This window comes from Macaca fascicularis, chromosome X (genome assembly GCF_037993035.2).
Source record: "Macaca fascicularis isolate 582-1 chromosome X, T2T-MFA8v1.1".
Classification (NCBI taxonomy): Eukaryota; Metazoa; Chordata; class Mammalia; order Primates; family Cercopithecidae; genus Macaca; species Macaca fascicularis.
The window spans coordinates 130,690,425-130,709,036 of NC_088395.1; the positions used below are offsets into that span (position 1 = coordinate 130,690,425).

At 37.5% G+C, this 18,612-nt stretch overlaps 1 protein-coding gene across 4 annotated transcripts in view; it reads right to left on the reverse strand.

The window, feature by feature from the left end:
- Positions 1–18,612, reverse strand: part of TENM1 (teneurin transmembrane protein 1) — an 845,979-nt gene that overhangs the window by 79,796 nt on the left and 747,571 nt on the right. For all 4 annotated transcript variants that reach the window (XM_015443786.4, XM_065538348.2, XM_065538349.2 and 1 more), the window contains one exon: positions 9–163. In XM_015443786.4, the coding sequence (XP_015299272.2) occupies positions 9–163 (155 nt within the window). The remainder of the gene's footprint in view (positions 1–8; positions 164–18,612) is intronic.

Sequence of the window (18,612 nt, forward strand, 5' to 3'; positions counted from 1 at the left end):
GTGCCTACCTGAGTGATGTCCATTCCTGAGTCACAGCTCAGTGGTTGTGTGGAAGTCAGACCATTTGAGCCGATTACAGTTGCGATCACAGCATTCTCATCAATTTTGCGAATCATAGTCCCATCCACAAAGTAAATGAATCCATGCCTATCAACTGTGATGCCTGTTGGGAAAGAGCAAATGAGCATTAGTAGTCTAGTGAACCACATTTGTACTAAGTTCTGTATTTTGAAAAAAGCTATAGCAATGGAAAGGCATTTTAAAGACATATAGATTAAGTTTTGCTCAGCACAGACAGTACAGTAATGGGAGAGGTTTGTTGGGGCGTACATTCACTTCGTTGTGTATTGAGAAGAAATGACAAAAAGTCACATGCAGAGATAAAGCCAGGTCTAATAATTTTGTTTTGTCCAGTTTTACATTTCCACCCCCTTGATACTTGCTTGCCCCCACAATTAAAAATCATCTTTAAGTGGGAAAAGACAGGGAGATCATGTATATTACATTTCTTTTAGGGTGCTGATGCACATGCTGCTGCTTATTTTCATGATTGCATTAGCAAATAACTGACTTGAAAAGCATTATAATTATTTTCATCAATTCAGACTTTGTTAAAAGGGAGTTTGTAATAACTCTGATAAACTGGGCTGAGTTTTTTCTCCATATTATCTATTAAGGGGGGTTGGGGAGCAAAATTATAGTATCACAAAGGGAATGGCTAAGTTTCTAGAAAAGATAAAAGCTGATAAAAATTTTCACAGTTTTTACACACTGTGTTGATCACAGCCTGGTTTCTTAAAATTTTTATTATAATAGCAGTTCGAAGGCTTGGGTTCTAATACTGAATACCCCACTTACAACTAATGTGTGACTTTGAGTCATTCATTTGCAAATTTCAGACTCTTCTTTGGTAACATAGGGACAGGATCATCTGCCTTATTTAGCTAAAGTGATCTACTGCTCTGGTTTGGCTGTAACTGAGGCAGAGATCAGTTTTAAAGCTAGGACCATCCTTGACAAACCAGGATGAGCTGGTTACTCTATATCTTGTTTTTTGTTGTTGTTGTTGTTGTTTCTTTTTTAGGGAGTTTTGCTCTTATTGCCCAGGCTGGGTACAATGGTGCAATCTCGGCTCACTGCAACCTCCGCCTCCCAGGTTCAAGCAATTATCCTGCCTCAGTCTCCCAAGTAGCTAAGATTATAGGTGCCCGCCAGCACGCCTGGCTAATTTTTTGTATTTTTAGTAGAGACAGGTTTTCACCATGTTGGTCAGGCTGGTCTCAGACTGACCTCAGGTGATCCACCTGCCTTGGCCTCCCAAACTGTTGGGATTACAGGCGTGAGCTAGCGGGCCTGGTCCTAGGTTGTTATATCATATGAAATAATACATATAAAAAGTATCAGATACACTTTAAGAACATATGGCTCTACTCCTATTTCCCTCAGAGCTTTTGACAGTGCTCTTGAAAATAACCACATGGCATTTTTCAAACTAGTCTACAATTTAGTCTTTTCCTCACTTCCCTTTATTTAGGTTTGGTGAAACTCATTGAATGGATGTTAAAGTCAGAATTTCTGTGCTAGCAAGCATGTCCTTTTAACACAACACAACACACAAACACACACACACACACACATATGAATTTTCTGGCAAAATGTGAACTCATCTAGAGTCATTTTATAAACCCAACTTAATAAACTGCTTTTAGATGAACTAATTCATTGGCAGGAAGTTAATATTAAGACTTGGCTTTATGGTATACTTTGATTAATCCTGATGTTCCTCATGAAGTATTAATTGTTAACATCTATAAAAGTTACAAATTCATTTTAATGTCCCCTGAATACTTCTAAAGTCATCTATGTTTTGGTGAGTTCTCCAAGGAAACCATCATATCCAAACAATGGATTTCCATGTCCATAAATCCCTTTATGATTTTTAGAGGCATAAGGACCCTTAAGGTGGTTTATAAAAAGACTTTTAAGACTGGGGCAGGTTAAATGATGATGGCATATGAACAATTATTTAATATCTAGAACATTTTGGGTGAGGATGAACCAAGGGGGAACTTCTGCCTGTTATTTTTGTGTTTTGGCAACACCAATTTCTTGATTGCTTAAAATCTGGTGTGGTTTGTGACAGACCTATTATTTAGAATCACCTTCTATGACCACTATATTAAATATTGCTGAGTATAAAATTTCAAATTTGGCTGTCATAAGGGGATAGACTGAAAGATCAAGACTCAAGACTCAAGTCTGGAGACGGAAGGACTGAGAGGAGTTGTGCTCGACATGTACGAAATCATGAATCATTTACTAAGCACTATGATTTCTAAATCATAGTGACTGTCACTATGCTAGGCTCTGTGAGGGTATGAGGACAAAGAATCTGGTGACACTGAAACTAAGACTAAGAGGAATACTCTGGAACTTTAGTAAGTTAAGGATATTAAAAATAAAATGAAGTGTTGCTCTTCTGAGAAGGTAGTAAACCTAGAGGATCTGATCCTCTAAAAATTTGAGCAGCTTCACAAAAGGTATAGAGAAATAAATGTATTCTTAACTAGTATATGTGGGAAGGTCTTTACATCTCTTTGCTGATATCAGGGAGGACAATTCTTTTCTTTGACTACCACACTTCTCATCCCATCAGAGTGCAAAGTTTAGGATGATCCAGGGAGGATAATCTGGGACTTTACACAGTGTTCTTACTTTTACTTTTTGTGAAGATCTAAACACTGTGAACTTCTTTCTCTCTGTTCATGTCAGCTGAATTCCACAGATGAGTGCCCTTTGAAATAAGTCTGGGCTTATTAAATACTCACTATTTGCCTTCAGGGCTTATTCTGCTGACAGTTTGTGGAATATTTTCCTTTCATATATTTGTGTAGCAACTTCTTTTATCATGGTCCAAATTCCAAACATACTTCTTTTTCCTTGAGAAGCTTTAATTAACTTTGATTGGGTTACACTTATGTTTGGAGTTGAAAAAGAAAGAGTAGAAAAGGCTTTGAGGAAACTATGTGATAGGTGCTTCATAAATGTACCTAGGCATATTTTATATGTACATATTTTCCTCTCATTTGCCTTCCCTTACCAACCAATCAACCTACCAACACATAAATTCCCCAAACAACAATTTTGCAGCCTCTTTGCTGGTGAAGTTTAAGGGGTATTTAATTTTCACTGAGGATAAAAATCAAATTGGAAACCCCAGGCAGGAAAAAGAGAATAATATTTGTCCATCATTTGGGGAGGTTTCCCCTCCCATAATGCTTATTGTTATAACCCAGGGATAGTGATGACACAGTAGATATATTACTGCTTGTCAGAATGAGTGAAAGGAGGTGACACATTCCCAGTATATATTTTAAGCTTTATTCTTTGGAGATGGGCATGTGAGTGATTTCAGATCACATAAAGCCAACTGGGGCTAGCAAGATCTGCAGATTCAATTTACTTTCCAGTTTTGATATTGTTGTGCCCAGATCTCCAAAACTTGGTAACCAATGTTGTGGGCATAATTTGTTCCAACGGTGAGGTTCATTGATGTGCTCACTGACAGCATTTTCATTAGCACTTAAAACACAATCAAAGGTACAGTCTCTGGATGAGAAAAGATTTAAAGATTTAAGCCGTACTAAGAAAACCACTTCCAGGTTTAAAAATTTTGAACCAGAATTCATTTACAAAGCAAGTAAAAATATAGAGATCTCCGATATTACCACAAGGTTAGGCAGTGATGCGAGGCAGGTGGAGGTGGAAGCGGGAAGAAAACACACAATAGCTTGAGTCCCCTCACTTTAAATCTGAATTTAAAAATCCCCCTGCACCAAGGAAAACATCGGCCTCAGATGCCCAGACAGCATGTTTAGCTTGGAGCACATTTTTACATTTGGGAGAAAATAAATAAATCATTGTAAATTAGTGCATATAATGAAAGTACTGACAGACCATAACCTGGAAGTGTGAATGCTGCTGTCTCCATTCATCAGCATTAAGCCCTAACAAGCTCTTTCTATGGAGAGACCTGCTCATAAATAAAGCGCATCTTGTAAAAAAAATTATTCACAACATCCCATGCAAAGTAGGGGATATTATATAATATGCGAACTGCAGGCTCTTTTCTTTGTGAAGCATTGCTCTGTATGAAACCGCTGCAAATTATAGGCGAAATTATTTGACTTCTTCCCTTGTCTTATTATCCTCCAATGAATAAATACTATAATTCTTAAGAAGACAATTGCCTAAAGCTGGGGCAGCCTGGATAGTTACTTATAAATTTATCACCTGTGAGGGGAAAAAGACGTTACTGATCAATACTGAAGGAACAGGGGCATCCTGATGTAATCACTGAGAGTCCAGATGTGGTGCTTAATAGCCTGCAAATAGTAGCTAAAATCCCAAATTAGAAAACAGTGAAGATCACAGTTTTTGGCTGTGTAGAATGCCAATTTCAAATGTTGGCAGAAGGCATCTCTGTACTTAATTTTTTAAAATTACAGCTGTTGAGGCCACCTACATTTTTATTATTTCTATATAAAAAATGAAACATCTTTCAGAATATAAGCTTTGGAAAGCAGTCATAACATTTTCTTCATCTATAGCCCTAGCAACAAGAAAACTGAAATACTGGATGTTTTTTGGCCACAATCTGCTGTTTAATTTTATGAGACAAAGATAAATGGTTAAATCAACTTCCAGGGAAAGTCCTAAGCCTAATATGGTGTCAGCTCAATCTCCAATACTGAGAGTGCTGAATTGTGTAACTGATTCAAAAATATTCTTTAAGCCAAAGAGAATTTTTCTTTGTTCATGTGCATTCCAATTCTCTGAAAATTGGTATTATATGTGTGGTATATATGGAAACTCTACTAGGCAGAAAAGTCCATTCTTCAACCCACCTGACTACTGTCCACTTAATTACCCTCTGGGATCAGAAAGGGCCAAGTTACTTATGCGTAATAAGCCTGGTAAGTTCTCTCACTGTGTAGCCACTAAATGGAACTTCTAGAACTTGGAGGGTTTACAGATTTCTGTGTGTCAATAGAGGTTGGAAGGAGGCAGAGCTTAATGACCGGCTGAGATGATTTCACTGTGTGGTTAACAATGGCATCATGATTTCTCCAGTAGGAAACACTAATAAACTCACTGTAATATTATATGACTAGTGAATAGTGAGTTATTTAATCAGATATTTTGTTTAGTAAAATGCTATAGTACATTCTACATAGTAAAGGTAATTTCCAAAGAACATAAACACAAATTAAAAATGATAAGCATTCAAAGTAATATTCTGCAGACTGGAACGTCTTCTTTTGATTACTCAAAAGGCACTTCAAAGGGCTTCATAGTCATTATAAGGAACAATAAATTTGTGGGCTAGTTAACTAAGACTTCGGATTGAGAGAAAGACACGATGCCAGTGTTTAGCATTTGTCTTGTCTTCAGCTCCTTCTGATCCTCTCAAAGCTTTAGACTTCAGTTTTGCCATAAGGCAAAGTGAATGGACAGACCTTTTAAATCCACCAACCACTATTTTTCTTAAAGCTTACTGAGAAAAATGTTTTCCTGTTTACTCATTAACTTATTCAAGATTTATTTTGCACCCTCTATGTGTGAGGCACTGTCCTAGGCAATGGGAGTACAGGAGACTATAAAACAGACATGGCATTGCTTTTAGAAAGCCTGGAAACTGGTAGAGGGAGACAGAGAAATAACCACGCAATTACAATGCCATTAGATAAGCACTAGTTTGGGGTGAAGTCCAAGGTGCCATCGGAGCATCTGGGGGATGGGCTGGGGAAATGAAAGTCCCAAGTGATTTCTCAGACTTAAGTGATAGGTAAGCTGAAATTTGAAGATCCATGTTGAATTCTAGATGAGCCTAGTATGTATGAAACCCAGGTAAACACCACTGAAAATCCATGAAAGATGACTAATATTACTAAACAATAATCATTTCCATTTGCCAAGAATACTATGATATTTCAGGTACTGTGCTGGATTCCTTACATAGATTTTCTCATATAATCCTCACAACAGCCCTTTGGAGTTGTACTAATGTAATGTTTTATTTATTTTTTATTTTTTTTTTTTGAGACAGAGTCTCGCTCTGTCGCCCAGGCTGGAGTGCAGTGGCCGGATCTCAGCTCACTACAAGCTCCGCCTCCCGAGTTTACGCCATTCTCCTGCCTCAGCCTCCTGAGTAGCTGGGACTACAGGCGACCGCCACCTCGCCTGGCTAGTTTTTTTGTATTTTTTAGTAGAGACGGGGTTTCACCAGGTTAGCCAGGATAGTCTCGATCTCCTGACCTCGTGATCTGCCCGTCTCGGCCTCCCAAAGTGCTGGGATTACAGGCTTGAGCCACCGCGCCCAGCCAATGTAATTTTTAGATGAGGAAATGGAAGTGCAGAGAGGTAGAGTAACTAACTCCAGGTTACATACCTAGAAAATGCTGTTTAAAGCGATGGGTAAAGGACTCTCTGTTCAGTAAATGGTGCTACAATAACTGGCTAGCCATATGCAGAAGATTGAAACTGGACCCCTTCGTTATACTGTATACAAAAATTAACTCAAGATGAATTAAAGACTTAAAAGTAAAACCCGAAACTATAAAAACCCTGGAAGAAAACCTAGGCAATACCATTCCAGACATAGGCATGGGCAAAGATTTCATGGTGAAGACGCCAAAAGCAATTGCAACAAAAGCAAAAATTGACAAATGAACTTTTATACAGCAAAAGAAACTATCAACAGAGTACATAGGCAACCTATGGGAGAAAATTTTTGCAAAATATGAATCTGACAAAGGTCTAATATCCAGTATCTATAAGGAACTTAAACAAATTTACAAGAAAAAAAAACAACCCCATTAATAAGTGGGCAAAGGACATGAACAAACACTTCTCAAAAGAAGACATACATGTGGCCAACAAGCATATGAAAAAAAAGCTCAACATCACTGATCATTAGAGAAATGCAAATCAAAACCACAATGAAACACCATCTCACACAAGTCAGATTGGCTATTATTAAAGGTCAAAAAATAACAGATGCTGGCAAGGTTGTGGAGTAAAAGGAACGCTTATACACTATTGGTGGGAGTGTAAATTAGTTCAACCAGTGTGGAAGACAGTATGGTGATTCCTTAAAGACCTAAAGACAGAAATACCATTTGACCCAGCAGTCCCCTTACTGGGTATATACTCAAAGGAATATAAATCATTCTATTATAAAGACACATGCACATGTATGTTCATCATGGCACTGTTCACAATAGCAAAGATATGGAATCAACCTAAATGCCCATCACTGATAGACTGTATAAAGAAAATGTGGTACATATACACCATGGAATACTATGAATCCATAAAAAGGAATAAGATCATGTTCTCTGCAGGGACATGGATAGAGCTGGAGGTCATTATCATTAACAAACTAATACAGGAACAGAAAACTAAATACCACATGTTCTCATTTGTAAGTGGGAGCTAAATGATGGGAACACACAGACACATAGAGGGGAACAATATACACTGGGGCCTATTGGATAGTGGAGGGTGGGAGGAGGGAGAGGATCAGAAAAAATAACTAATGGATACTAGGTTTAATACCTGGGTGATGAAATAATCTGCACAACAAACCCCCATGACACATGTTTACCTATGTAATAAACCCGTACATGTACCCCTGAACTTAAAGTAAAAGTTGGGGGGGGGGGAAGAAAATGCTAGTTTAATAAAAGTTTGTCTGAGTTTAATGCCCATTCTCTTAACCACTATGCCATGTAGCTTTAATGAGGTTATCAATTGCTTTACCATGGGGGTGGGGTACAGACTGGCTTAAGAAGGTTCAGAAACTCCATGAAATTATCGGTAGAATGTTTTGTGTATGGGTATTATCATGGGGAGAGAGAGTCCACTGGTTTTGTTAGATTGTCAGAAGGATCTCTGACCCATCCCAAAAATTGTTAAGAATTCTTGTATTCCTATAGATCTCTTAGACTTCTTCAGAATTATTCTTAAAAGGTATTCTGTGGCTTCATCTTCACAGAGCTGATGAGTTTCAAGAAAGTACTCAAGAGCTTCCATGTGGTGGGGAGTTCGGTGATTTTACTATTATCATATGAACTACCACCTAAAAAGGAGACCCCACGCAATGGGATATCAACTCACCTAGGTCAAAATAGCTTTTATTAAAAAAGATAGGGAATAATGAACGCTGGTGAGGATGTGGAGAAAGGGGAATCCTCATATATTGTTGGTGGGAATGTAAACTAGTACAGCCATTATAAAAATGGAATGAAGGTCCCTCAAAAAACTAAAAATAGAACTATCATATGATCTAGCAATTCCACTACTACTACTGGGTATATATAGAAAATAAATGAAATCAGTATATCAAAGAGATATCTGCACTCCCGTGTTTACTGCAGCACTATTCACAACAACCAAAATATGGAATCAACTAAGTACCCATCAATAGATGAATGGATAAAGCAAATGTGGCACATATACACAATAGGATATTATTCAGCCATAAAAAGAATTAAATTTTATCATTTGCAGCAACATGGATGGAACTAGAGGTCATTATGTTAAGTGAAATAACTCAAGCACAGAAACACAAATATCACATGTTCTCATTGATATGTGGGAGCTATAAAAGAGAGTAGATTAGTGGTTACCAGAGGCTGGGAAGGGTAGGGGAGGATGAAGAGAGGTTGATTAATATTATGCACTATGATAGAAGAAATAAGAACTAGTGTTTGATAAATCAGTAGAGTGATATAGGTTACAATAATCTATTGTATATAACAAAATAACTAGAAGAGAATAATTTGAATGTTTCTAGCATAAAGAAAAGACAACTATTTAAGGTGATGAATACCCTAATTATACTGATTTGATCTTTACAAATTATACAAATGTATGAAATAATCACACATAGCTCCCATATATATATGTATCAATTAAAATTAATAAGGTCCTTCATTTTCAGTATGGCAGAGACAATGCTATGTGTTCATGTCATCCTGTTTCTCTTTCTTTCTGAGAACAGAGTTAGATTACGTTTCTTAGCCTCCTTTCCAGTTAGATGTGGGCAAAAGTAATGTATGCGACTTCTAGGTCTGATCCTTAACGAGATGTCTATTGAGTTTCTTTATGGATTACTACCTTCCACTGTAGGCTGACTGCATGCAGATCATCCAGTAGAGGACTCCAAGGCCTAAGGCACTGAGGAATCACTAGATGGAAGAAGCCTGGTTCCTTGAATCACTGCTTGGAGCAGAGATTCTTCCACTCCCCAGGCAACCCATATTAAATTGTGATGTAAGAATGAAATAAACTACTATTTTTTGTGAAACTATTGAGATATTGTGCGTGTGTGTGTTTAACATGGTTGTTAGCTTGGCTCCAGTATTAACATTCAGCAACCCCAATCCTATTCACCTTTTAAGGCTTTTATAGGATGTTTCCCTTTCATGAATCCTTCCCTGCAAACTCCAGTTCATCGTGGTCTCTGTTTTCTAACCCACAGAAGCTGTTATTTATTTATTTATTTGTTACTGTGAATTCTCCAATCATGATCTGTCTAGGTAATAAGCTCCCTCAGGACAAGAACTGGATTTTAGAATTAGTTTTTATATCTCAAATAATTCAGTACACTTGGGCACAAATGTTCAATAAACCTTCCTAAATTACAGGACTAAATTTCCATGATTTATACTGAAACATATCTACCTTGAACAAAATAAAGCATGCCAGGAGGTCAAGAACTGCATATGAATTTCTCTAGAAATGAGCTTGGAAAGGATGCAGTGACAATGTCTTTGTATAAAGTCCTTTAAAAGGAATACAGTCCCCTATTAATTAGTGATGATTAGAATATGGGAAAAGTGGGGTTGACAACCAAGAGCAAACAGACAAAGGACCATGGATCAAATTAACTGCAAACAAATGTGATCCATGTGGATAGCTACAATGAATAGCTCATGACACCGCTCCCCCCACCATACACACAAATCCAGTTGTTCTGTCAACATAACTTTGTTTGTGATCTTGTGATCTCTTCCGACCTTACCATGTTAGGAGTTCTGAAGAAACAGAAGTGCCTCAAGACTTTTTCAGGCTGATTTTTGTTACAGAATAGCTGTAGGACTTTGGATAATACATTTGACCACTCAGTGTCTTGATTTCCTAACTTATATACTACCTACTACACAAGGTAAAATGGTGTGAAGCTCACAAGAGCCAATGAAATGAAAGGACTTTGAAGAAGATTAAGTATTATGGTGGTGCTAAGTGGTATCTTAATTGCCTAGTTATTGCTATAATTCTTTCTGACAGGAACTTTTCTAAGCCTAGAATCATAGTCAAAAATTACCACACAGGCCCTGCTTGAACATTTTAGGCTTTTCTGTGTTCTGTAAATAAGATTTAAGTCCATGGAGCATTATGCAATCCTTGTCAGTAGGAGAGCACCCTATGTTAGATTCACCATAGAGACAAGTCAGTAGTTAAAAAGAGTTTGTTAGCTCAGGGGAAATACTACACTATTAAATTATTGGTGTAAAAGCCTTCAAGCTTTTATAAGATGGTTAAAGCTTTCATACACAGAATCAAATAAATGAGGTTCCATGCAATGCAACTCACTAAGGAGGACCCTTGGTCAAGGTGGTGGTAATGTCTCAACATTTAACAGTGAAACCAGACACTGATAATAACGTGATTTATTTTTCTTTGCTTTATAGAGGTTGGGGGGTGTGTGTGTGTGTGTGTGTGTGTAGAGAGAGAGAAAGCGAGATTAGGGTAAGTAGATGGTGCTAGTTCAAATTTAAATGCACATGTCTTGTTTTATTTTTGTGTTAGTGTTCCTGCTCAAAAGATGCCTGCAGGCTGAGATTTAAGGGTGCTCAGTATATATGGGCTAAGATAAATGAGGCTTACTAAATCTGTGCTGCATATTTTATATCTCCCCCTTTAGAAATTCCTCAAACACCAAGCAACGATATCTGAGACACTACTCAGATACATTTGAAAGAACTGTCTCTGTCATCCTAAGGAAGGAAACTGCCACACAAGAACCTTAGTGAACAATTAGCCCTAGGAAGGAAAGTTCATTTTTGCCCATGGACCAGCAAAACACTAATTGCAGTTGTTGCACTCTAGGGAAAATGAGTCTATCTCAAAGTCTGTGAATGACCAAGAGGTTCTAATAGAAAAAGCAAACTAAGTATACCTTGTCCTGAATACTCAATAAAAGCAGGATATGAGGAATTAAGCCGATAGTGATTATTATTCACACAAGTGGGGTAATTCAAGAAGAATTAAAATTTCTTTAGGATAATGATTTGCATGTAGTGCCCATTCAAAAACAACACAGAGGGCCCATTTAAAATTCTCCCTGCATCCGTACATCTTGACTAATGAAGCTAGTGCTAGAAAAGAAGTTCACAAAGTCAGGAGTGGTAGACAGTCATTTGCAAAAGGTAAGGCAGGGTAATGAGCACTGCGTGAATACACATTTTAAACCTTTTAAGTGGAGGTTCAAGAGACATTTAGGAGAACTGATTTGGGCTCAATCAAGAATATATGAATATAACAACAGCATATACACACAGATACAGGTACAAATATGATAGCGGAACAAAAAGCAAAAAATAGTCAAAGCAGTTGTTTAATGAGATAAACAACTTCTTTTACTGTTTTTACCTTTCCACACTCTGCCCTACAAGTGTGACAATCTGTGGGCACAAGAATGTGACACTGAGAGGCATTTATAATGCTGGGATGTTTTCTTCAAAGGGGGCTAGTGATTTTCTTAGCCTTGTCTTGATTGAGATTGGAGTTTCCAAGGCCATTTCCCTGTCTTTTTTCCTCTAAACTCAAATACCCAGACAAGTTCATCAGAGCTATGAGAGGTGGAGGAAAGAGCCTGGGGTAGAAGCCAGAAGATTCAGTTGTGAGACTGACTGTGACTTTAACAAATTTAAATAGTCTCCCAGTCCTTAGGTTTTGCCCTTATCTAATGGTGAGTAGAAAAGCTGAGCTGCTCATGTCAGTGGATGACTGTAAAGACCATATAAAATAACTTCTATGTGTGAAATCTTTCTGAAAGGTCAACACAAGTGATGTTAGTATTATTTATAGAGATAGGGTGTTGCTGTGTCGCCCAGGCTGGAGTGCAGTGGCATGATCACAACTCACTGCAGCCTCGAACACCTGGGCTCCAGACATCATTCCCCCTCAGCCTCTCTAATAGCTGGGACCACAGGTGCATGCTACCACACCTGGCAGATCAAAAAAAATTTTTTTTGTAGATATGGGGTCTCACTATGGTGACCAGGCTGGTCTTGAACTCCTGGGTTCAAGTGATCCTCCTATCTCGACCTCCCAAAGTGTTGGGATTACAGGCGTGAGCCACCGTGCCCCATCTTATTTATGTTTTTGATGAATTTTTCTGGCATCATACGGTGGTTTATCTGTTTCCGATTACCTGCTTCAGAATGGCTTGACTTAGACGGCAGGAGCCCTATGTATAATTCTGACAGCATCTCCTCCATGTTGATGGTGATTATCAGTCTGTGCAGGGTCCTATACTATTTCTCCAGTCAAACTGGTCTATGCACTGGCTCTAAAACATACTGCAACTTCCCCATCATTACAGATTTGCTGTACCATTTCCTGTGCCTGGAATACAATTCTGCTTATCTTTCAAGGTTCAGTGCAAGTCCAGCCTCCGAAATTACAATATACAAACTGACTTGAATACTTGCAAATATCCTGATGGAGGCATTTCCTTGTCAATTATATCAAACAATTCCACTGGTCTTGTCTGATGGCAGAAATCTTCTGAACCTATTAGAAAAGATGTGTAATACCAATCCAAGTGGATAGGAATGAGATATAATATGTCATTAAGCTGCGAATCTAAAGCGTGAACTGCAACTAAGAAACTGGGGTGTTTTCAACTGCACTTAAGAATGCATTTTACATACTGAGTTCGGGCCATTTCAACAAATCCATTTCAGGACCACCCTATTCCTCACAGGAAGGGCTAAGTCATTCACTTCCCATTTAGCGTCACCTCTTTATTCTCCACTGGCCTACCTTCTCTCCTTTGCCTTATTCTTTGAACTCTTATTTCTTTTGGAGTTCACTTAACCCATCAGGAATAGAGGTTAGAATAGTTCCTAGTTCTTTTTTATCTTTGTGTCCCGTCCTTTTTCAGATTCCTTCCTTTTTCTCTACTTCTCCCCTCTTCTCATTTTTCCCCTTTTTTTCTCTCCAAACCCCAATCAGCTCTCCTGTCTGTGAATCCCTGTGGTTTTTAAAGTTTATACATGCAACCTAATCCTGTATTTTAGTCTTCTCTAATGAGTACTCCTATGTCTCCCCAATGAGATAATATTCCACTCAAGGGCAGGGACCATATCTTCTTAGTTTACTTATGATTTTCAAATTTGTTGCTGAAAAACTTAACAAAACAATAAAGCTCAGTGAATGTGGTTCTTTTTCTAAGAAGATATACCAGGGGCATGATGTGGATGTGCTAGAGTAGCTAAAACCAGTGGGAATCTTACGAATAGTAAGGTGGGGCCATTGACACGAGTGTCTTGTTGACATCAGTAAAATATATTGAAAGTATTAATTAAGATAATGGCATCTCTGGATTCCTGTCTGATAACCAGTAAGTTTGTGCTGCAACAAGAGATGGTTGTGGTGTTTGACTACAGCATTTAGCATAGTTCCTGCCATACAAGACTACTATATATATATATATATAAACATACTTTATCTATTCATAAAATAGATGATTAAGGTCTATTTTAGAAACATAACAATTTGAACAATTTAAAAATGAGTAATTAATAACAGGCAGTGACTCTGATAAAGGAAGTAAAACAAAACTAAACTGAGGTGTATGAAAATACTTCCAGATGCCATTTTTACAACTGCAATGATTCATTCCTTAATTCAACGGCTGAAACATCTCCAGCATTTCCAGGAACTAGGAAGATATCATTTTAGGGTCAATGCAGAAGCAAGTGGTTTTGGTCATTTGCAAATTGGCTAGTATTTTTTTCAACATTCAATAGATTATTTGAATAATGTCATGCTGTTAAAATTGGATCAGATATACTTGGGAAAAAGTGCCCAACATTAGTAAGAAAAGTACAACAGAAAGAAACATTTTAGGTGCTAACTGTTGATCTGTGGTTTCTCAAAATTTCAAGTATAACAAGTGAAAATCAGAAGATTTCAGAGTAACCCTTCTTCTGTCCACTCTCCCTGGAAATGCCCCCAGTTTTATTACTCTGGAAAGGTGAGATCTTGCCCCAAGTCATGAAATAGTGCTGTGGTAGTAGCCTGCCTGCAGTTCTGATTTTACTTTGTTCAAGAGAACACAGGGAAAGGATTATGAAAACCAATATAGGTAAGCTTAGCAGAATCTACTCTGATGGATTTTGGCTTGGGGAGGGACAAAGCAGACCTATCAATCTATTACTACGGCTTCAATTTCCCTGGGTTAGAGATGCTTTCCAAAATGAGAAATCATTCCTGCCCACTAAGAGAAACTACCACTGTAGTCAGCTTCCTTTCCTGAGTAAATACAGGTAAAATGGGGCACCGGCCCTCCTTCCTTTTTCCCCAAACCCATTAGACTATTTCCCCCAAATGTAGTCTAATAAGCTTTTTGAAAATTGTGTTTCCCCCAAACACAGTCTAATAAGCTTTTTGAAAAATCAAGTGGAAGAGCTAGTAAATGAAACGGGAAGAAAAATAGAGCAAATAACACTGGGGCTTCCTCGCTAGGCTTTGATATTTGAGGCTTGAAGATAACCTCACATTTGAATTATTAAGCCTGTGATTCCTCAGGGGGAAACTTTAAATGGGCCAGAACTCACTCCCAAGGGAACAGTGACTTTCTCTGGTCAACGATAAAGCTGACTCATTATACGGAGGCTCTCTCAGGAAGTTCACTGTCAGCCATTTAGAAAACTCCACATATGGGCACATACTAGAGGTGCTGATGTGATGATCTCCACAGCTAATGGAAGAGCCTCAAAACCAATCTGTTCAGAAAATAATGGATTAATGCAGGGGTCCTTGATGACCCTGCTCCAAGGCCAAAACTGGTGTGTGTTCTCATATGTTGGTACCTGTGCCTTACAGGATGTTAAATATTTTGACCATCATTTTTATATGAGTGAAAGTCTTATTTAAAACAAAATAAAACAAAACAAATCACTTTTTGAAATGGAATAGTCAGGTATACATTTGTAAGTTGATTTCTGACCCCCCCCTTTTTTTTTTTTTTGAGATGGAGTCTCACTCTGTCACCCAGGCTGCAGTGCAGTGGTGTGATCTCAGCTCACTGCAACTTCCGCCTCCCAGGTTCAAGTGATTCTTCTGCCTCAGCGTCCCGAGTAGCTAGGATTACAGGCACATGCCACCACACCCGGCTAATTTTTGTATTTTTAGTAAAGATGGGATTTCACTGTGTTGGCCAGGCTGGTCTCGAACTCCTGACCTCAAGTAATCCTCCTGCCTCAGCCTCCCAAAGTGCTGATATTTCTAAATCCTACTTCTGACTTAAAATGTTTCACAATTAGGAAATATTTCAAGTGATTAGAAAAGTCAGAAAATAATACTACAGACCATCATGCATACACCACCAAAATTTAATAGATGTTATCATTTCCTTCATATATTTCTTTCTTTCTTTTTTCTTTTTGAGATGGAGTCTCACTCTGTCACCCAGGCTGGAGTGCAGTGGCGTGATCTCGGTTCACTGCAAGCTCCACCTCCCGGGTTCAAGAGATTTTCCTGCCTCAGCCTCTTGAGTAGCTGGGATTACAGGCACCCACCACCACGCCTGGCTAATTATTTTTTAATTTTTATTTTTAGTAGAGACGGGGTTTCATCATGTTCACCAGGCTGGTCTTGAACTCCTGGCCTTGTGATCCGCCCACCTCGGCCTCCCAAAGTGCTGGGATTACAGACGTGAGCCACCGCACCCCACACATATCTCTTTGTTAAAAAGGAAATTATATGGATATAGCCAATCCCATCTCCTTATCCCTATCCTCTTTTTCCTTCTCCAGAGGTAACTACTGTCCTGAAGTTAGTGTGTATCATTCCCATGCATGTTTTTATACATTGTCTACATATGTATATGTCCATGAATAATATATAGTATTGTTTTTGTGCTTTAAAAATTTATGTAGGAGATGGATGACAGTGATGGCTAAACAATAATGTGAATGTATTTAATGCCTCAGAACTGTACATGTAATAAAATAGTAAATACTATGTTATGTATATTTTACCACATAAAAAATACGTAAATTATATTACACTTTACATATCCTTTTGCAATTTTCTCTTTTATCCATGCAACATTATATTTTTGACTATTAATGGTTTTACATGCAGATCTAGCTCATTCATTTTTACTGTTGTATAATGTTTCATCATTTGACCAACCCCCTGTTAATGGATTATTAGGTTGTTTCTATCTTTTATACTATAGTTAATATCATAGCACATGTCTTATGCACATGTGTACTTGTGACTGTCCATACACTTTTCTTCAGTCAAGCACCCTCTAGCTCATCTCTCTGATGTTGCAATTTTTCCCCTTTAGTTGAACGATGAATTTTGCAAGTAAACAGAATTAAATTAGGGCTGTGTCTGTACAATAAATGAAGTCTGAAAGAAGAAAATTTGAATACAGTCAAACAATTTTGAAAACAAAATGTTTATTACAAATCTTGAAAATAATCTACTTAATAATAGTTACTAGCTTAAAAAAGTATTTTAATACTTATTCTCATTCTCATCATCATACTTTACTCGGTACTTAATCTGTGCCAGGCACTGTTTAACCCATCTTGTGTCATTTCATCCTCTCTAAACCCATAATGAAGGTAGGTACTATTTCCATCTTACAGATGAAAAAACAGTGGCTCAAATACGGATTCAAAATAAATTTGAACCCATTTTTATCTGTACTATTCCAAAGTCTCTGGTTTTAACTACTGTAAACACTTCCTAAGTTTTCCAAATTTCACAGGGCTCAAATTGGAGAGGCACATGGTATGATTTAAGGGTCACTATAAAGTCTTCCCACCTGCCTTAAATATATTATATCTTTATGACAGGAAGATTTTTCCAGCTGGACACAAACTCTAGAGATGTTAAGAAGATATATTGATAAATCTGACCATATGAAGTTAGAAAATTCCATAGGGTTAAAAAAAGAGAGAAAAATCACAAGCCCGGAAAAATATTTGGAACACATATGAAACACAAAGGGATGTTCTTCTTAATTTCCAGAACAGAAAGGACAACAGCTCAGTAGAAAAACTGGAAGAGGATATGAAAGTGAATTTACTAAAAAAAGAAATACAAATGGTCACAACAGATATGAAATGAGACTCAAATTCATTGATAATTAAAGGAATGGAAATTAAAGTTACAAGCTACAAGACACCATTTCCTGCTGATCAGATGGGCATACATTAGGAGGTTTATATTGAGAGCTGCTGAGGGTATTGCAAACTGGCACTCTGATACACTATTAGTAAGATTGTAAATGTGTTCAATCTTTTGGGAGGACAATTTGGCAATATCTACTACTGCTAAAAATTAACCCTATCTATGTACTCACAAAAGCGCTCCAAAATATATGAACCAGGTTATTCATTGCAGCACTGTAATAATAAAAGATTAAAAACAAGCAAGAAGTATATGAAGAGGCAACTGGCTTAATATATTATGGTGTATCCATACGTTATAATATCGTGCAGCTCTTAAAAACAAAGAGGTAGATATGTACCTGCTTTTATGGAAAGATCTTCAAGACATATTATTAAATAAAAGAATCAGGGTGAGGAGTAATCTATATGGTATGGTTTCCTTTTACGTAGGGAAAAATATATATACAGGTCCGGAAGGAATCTCAAAAGCCTGTTAAAATTGGTTATCTTTACAGGGAGAGACCTGGGTATGTGGGTTTGTGTCAAAGAAGCCTGAAATTTGTTTTGTATCTTTCTATATAGTTAGAACTATCAAACCATAGACATTTATTACTTTTACATTTTTATGTTTCAATGTCAATAGCACTTATCTAGATGGGGGAATTGTGGGCCTTTTAAATTTTTCTTCTTTCTGCTACTCTTTTAAAAAAATAATAAATGTAATCTAAAGATCTTTTACTACTGGCCTGCCAGGATTCCTTCAAGGTCTTCCATTTAGGTTTCTTCCATGACTTATGGTATTACTCCTTCAGCAGGTCTCCTGTAACATGCTCAGGTGGGAGTAACCCATTGTCAACCATCAGTACTATGACACTCCTTCTTGGAGAGCTGTCATCTATGAAAACAGAGAGCTGAGTCCTCAGAAATCGGGCCATCGGACAAGACAGGGTGTGCGTGTGAGAAAATAACATACATGTATATTAAGAAAAATACAAAAGTTGCATTTTATTTAATAACTAGACATCATCAACTCAAAAAATAATATCTGGTCTAATGTTGAATTATAATAAATGCTCAGAAAATTAAAGAGAAGAAAATAAAAGTCACTTATAATTTC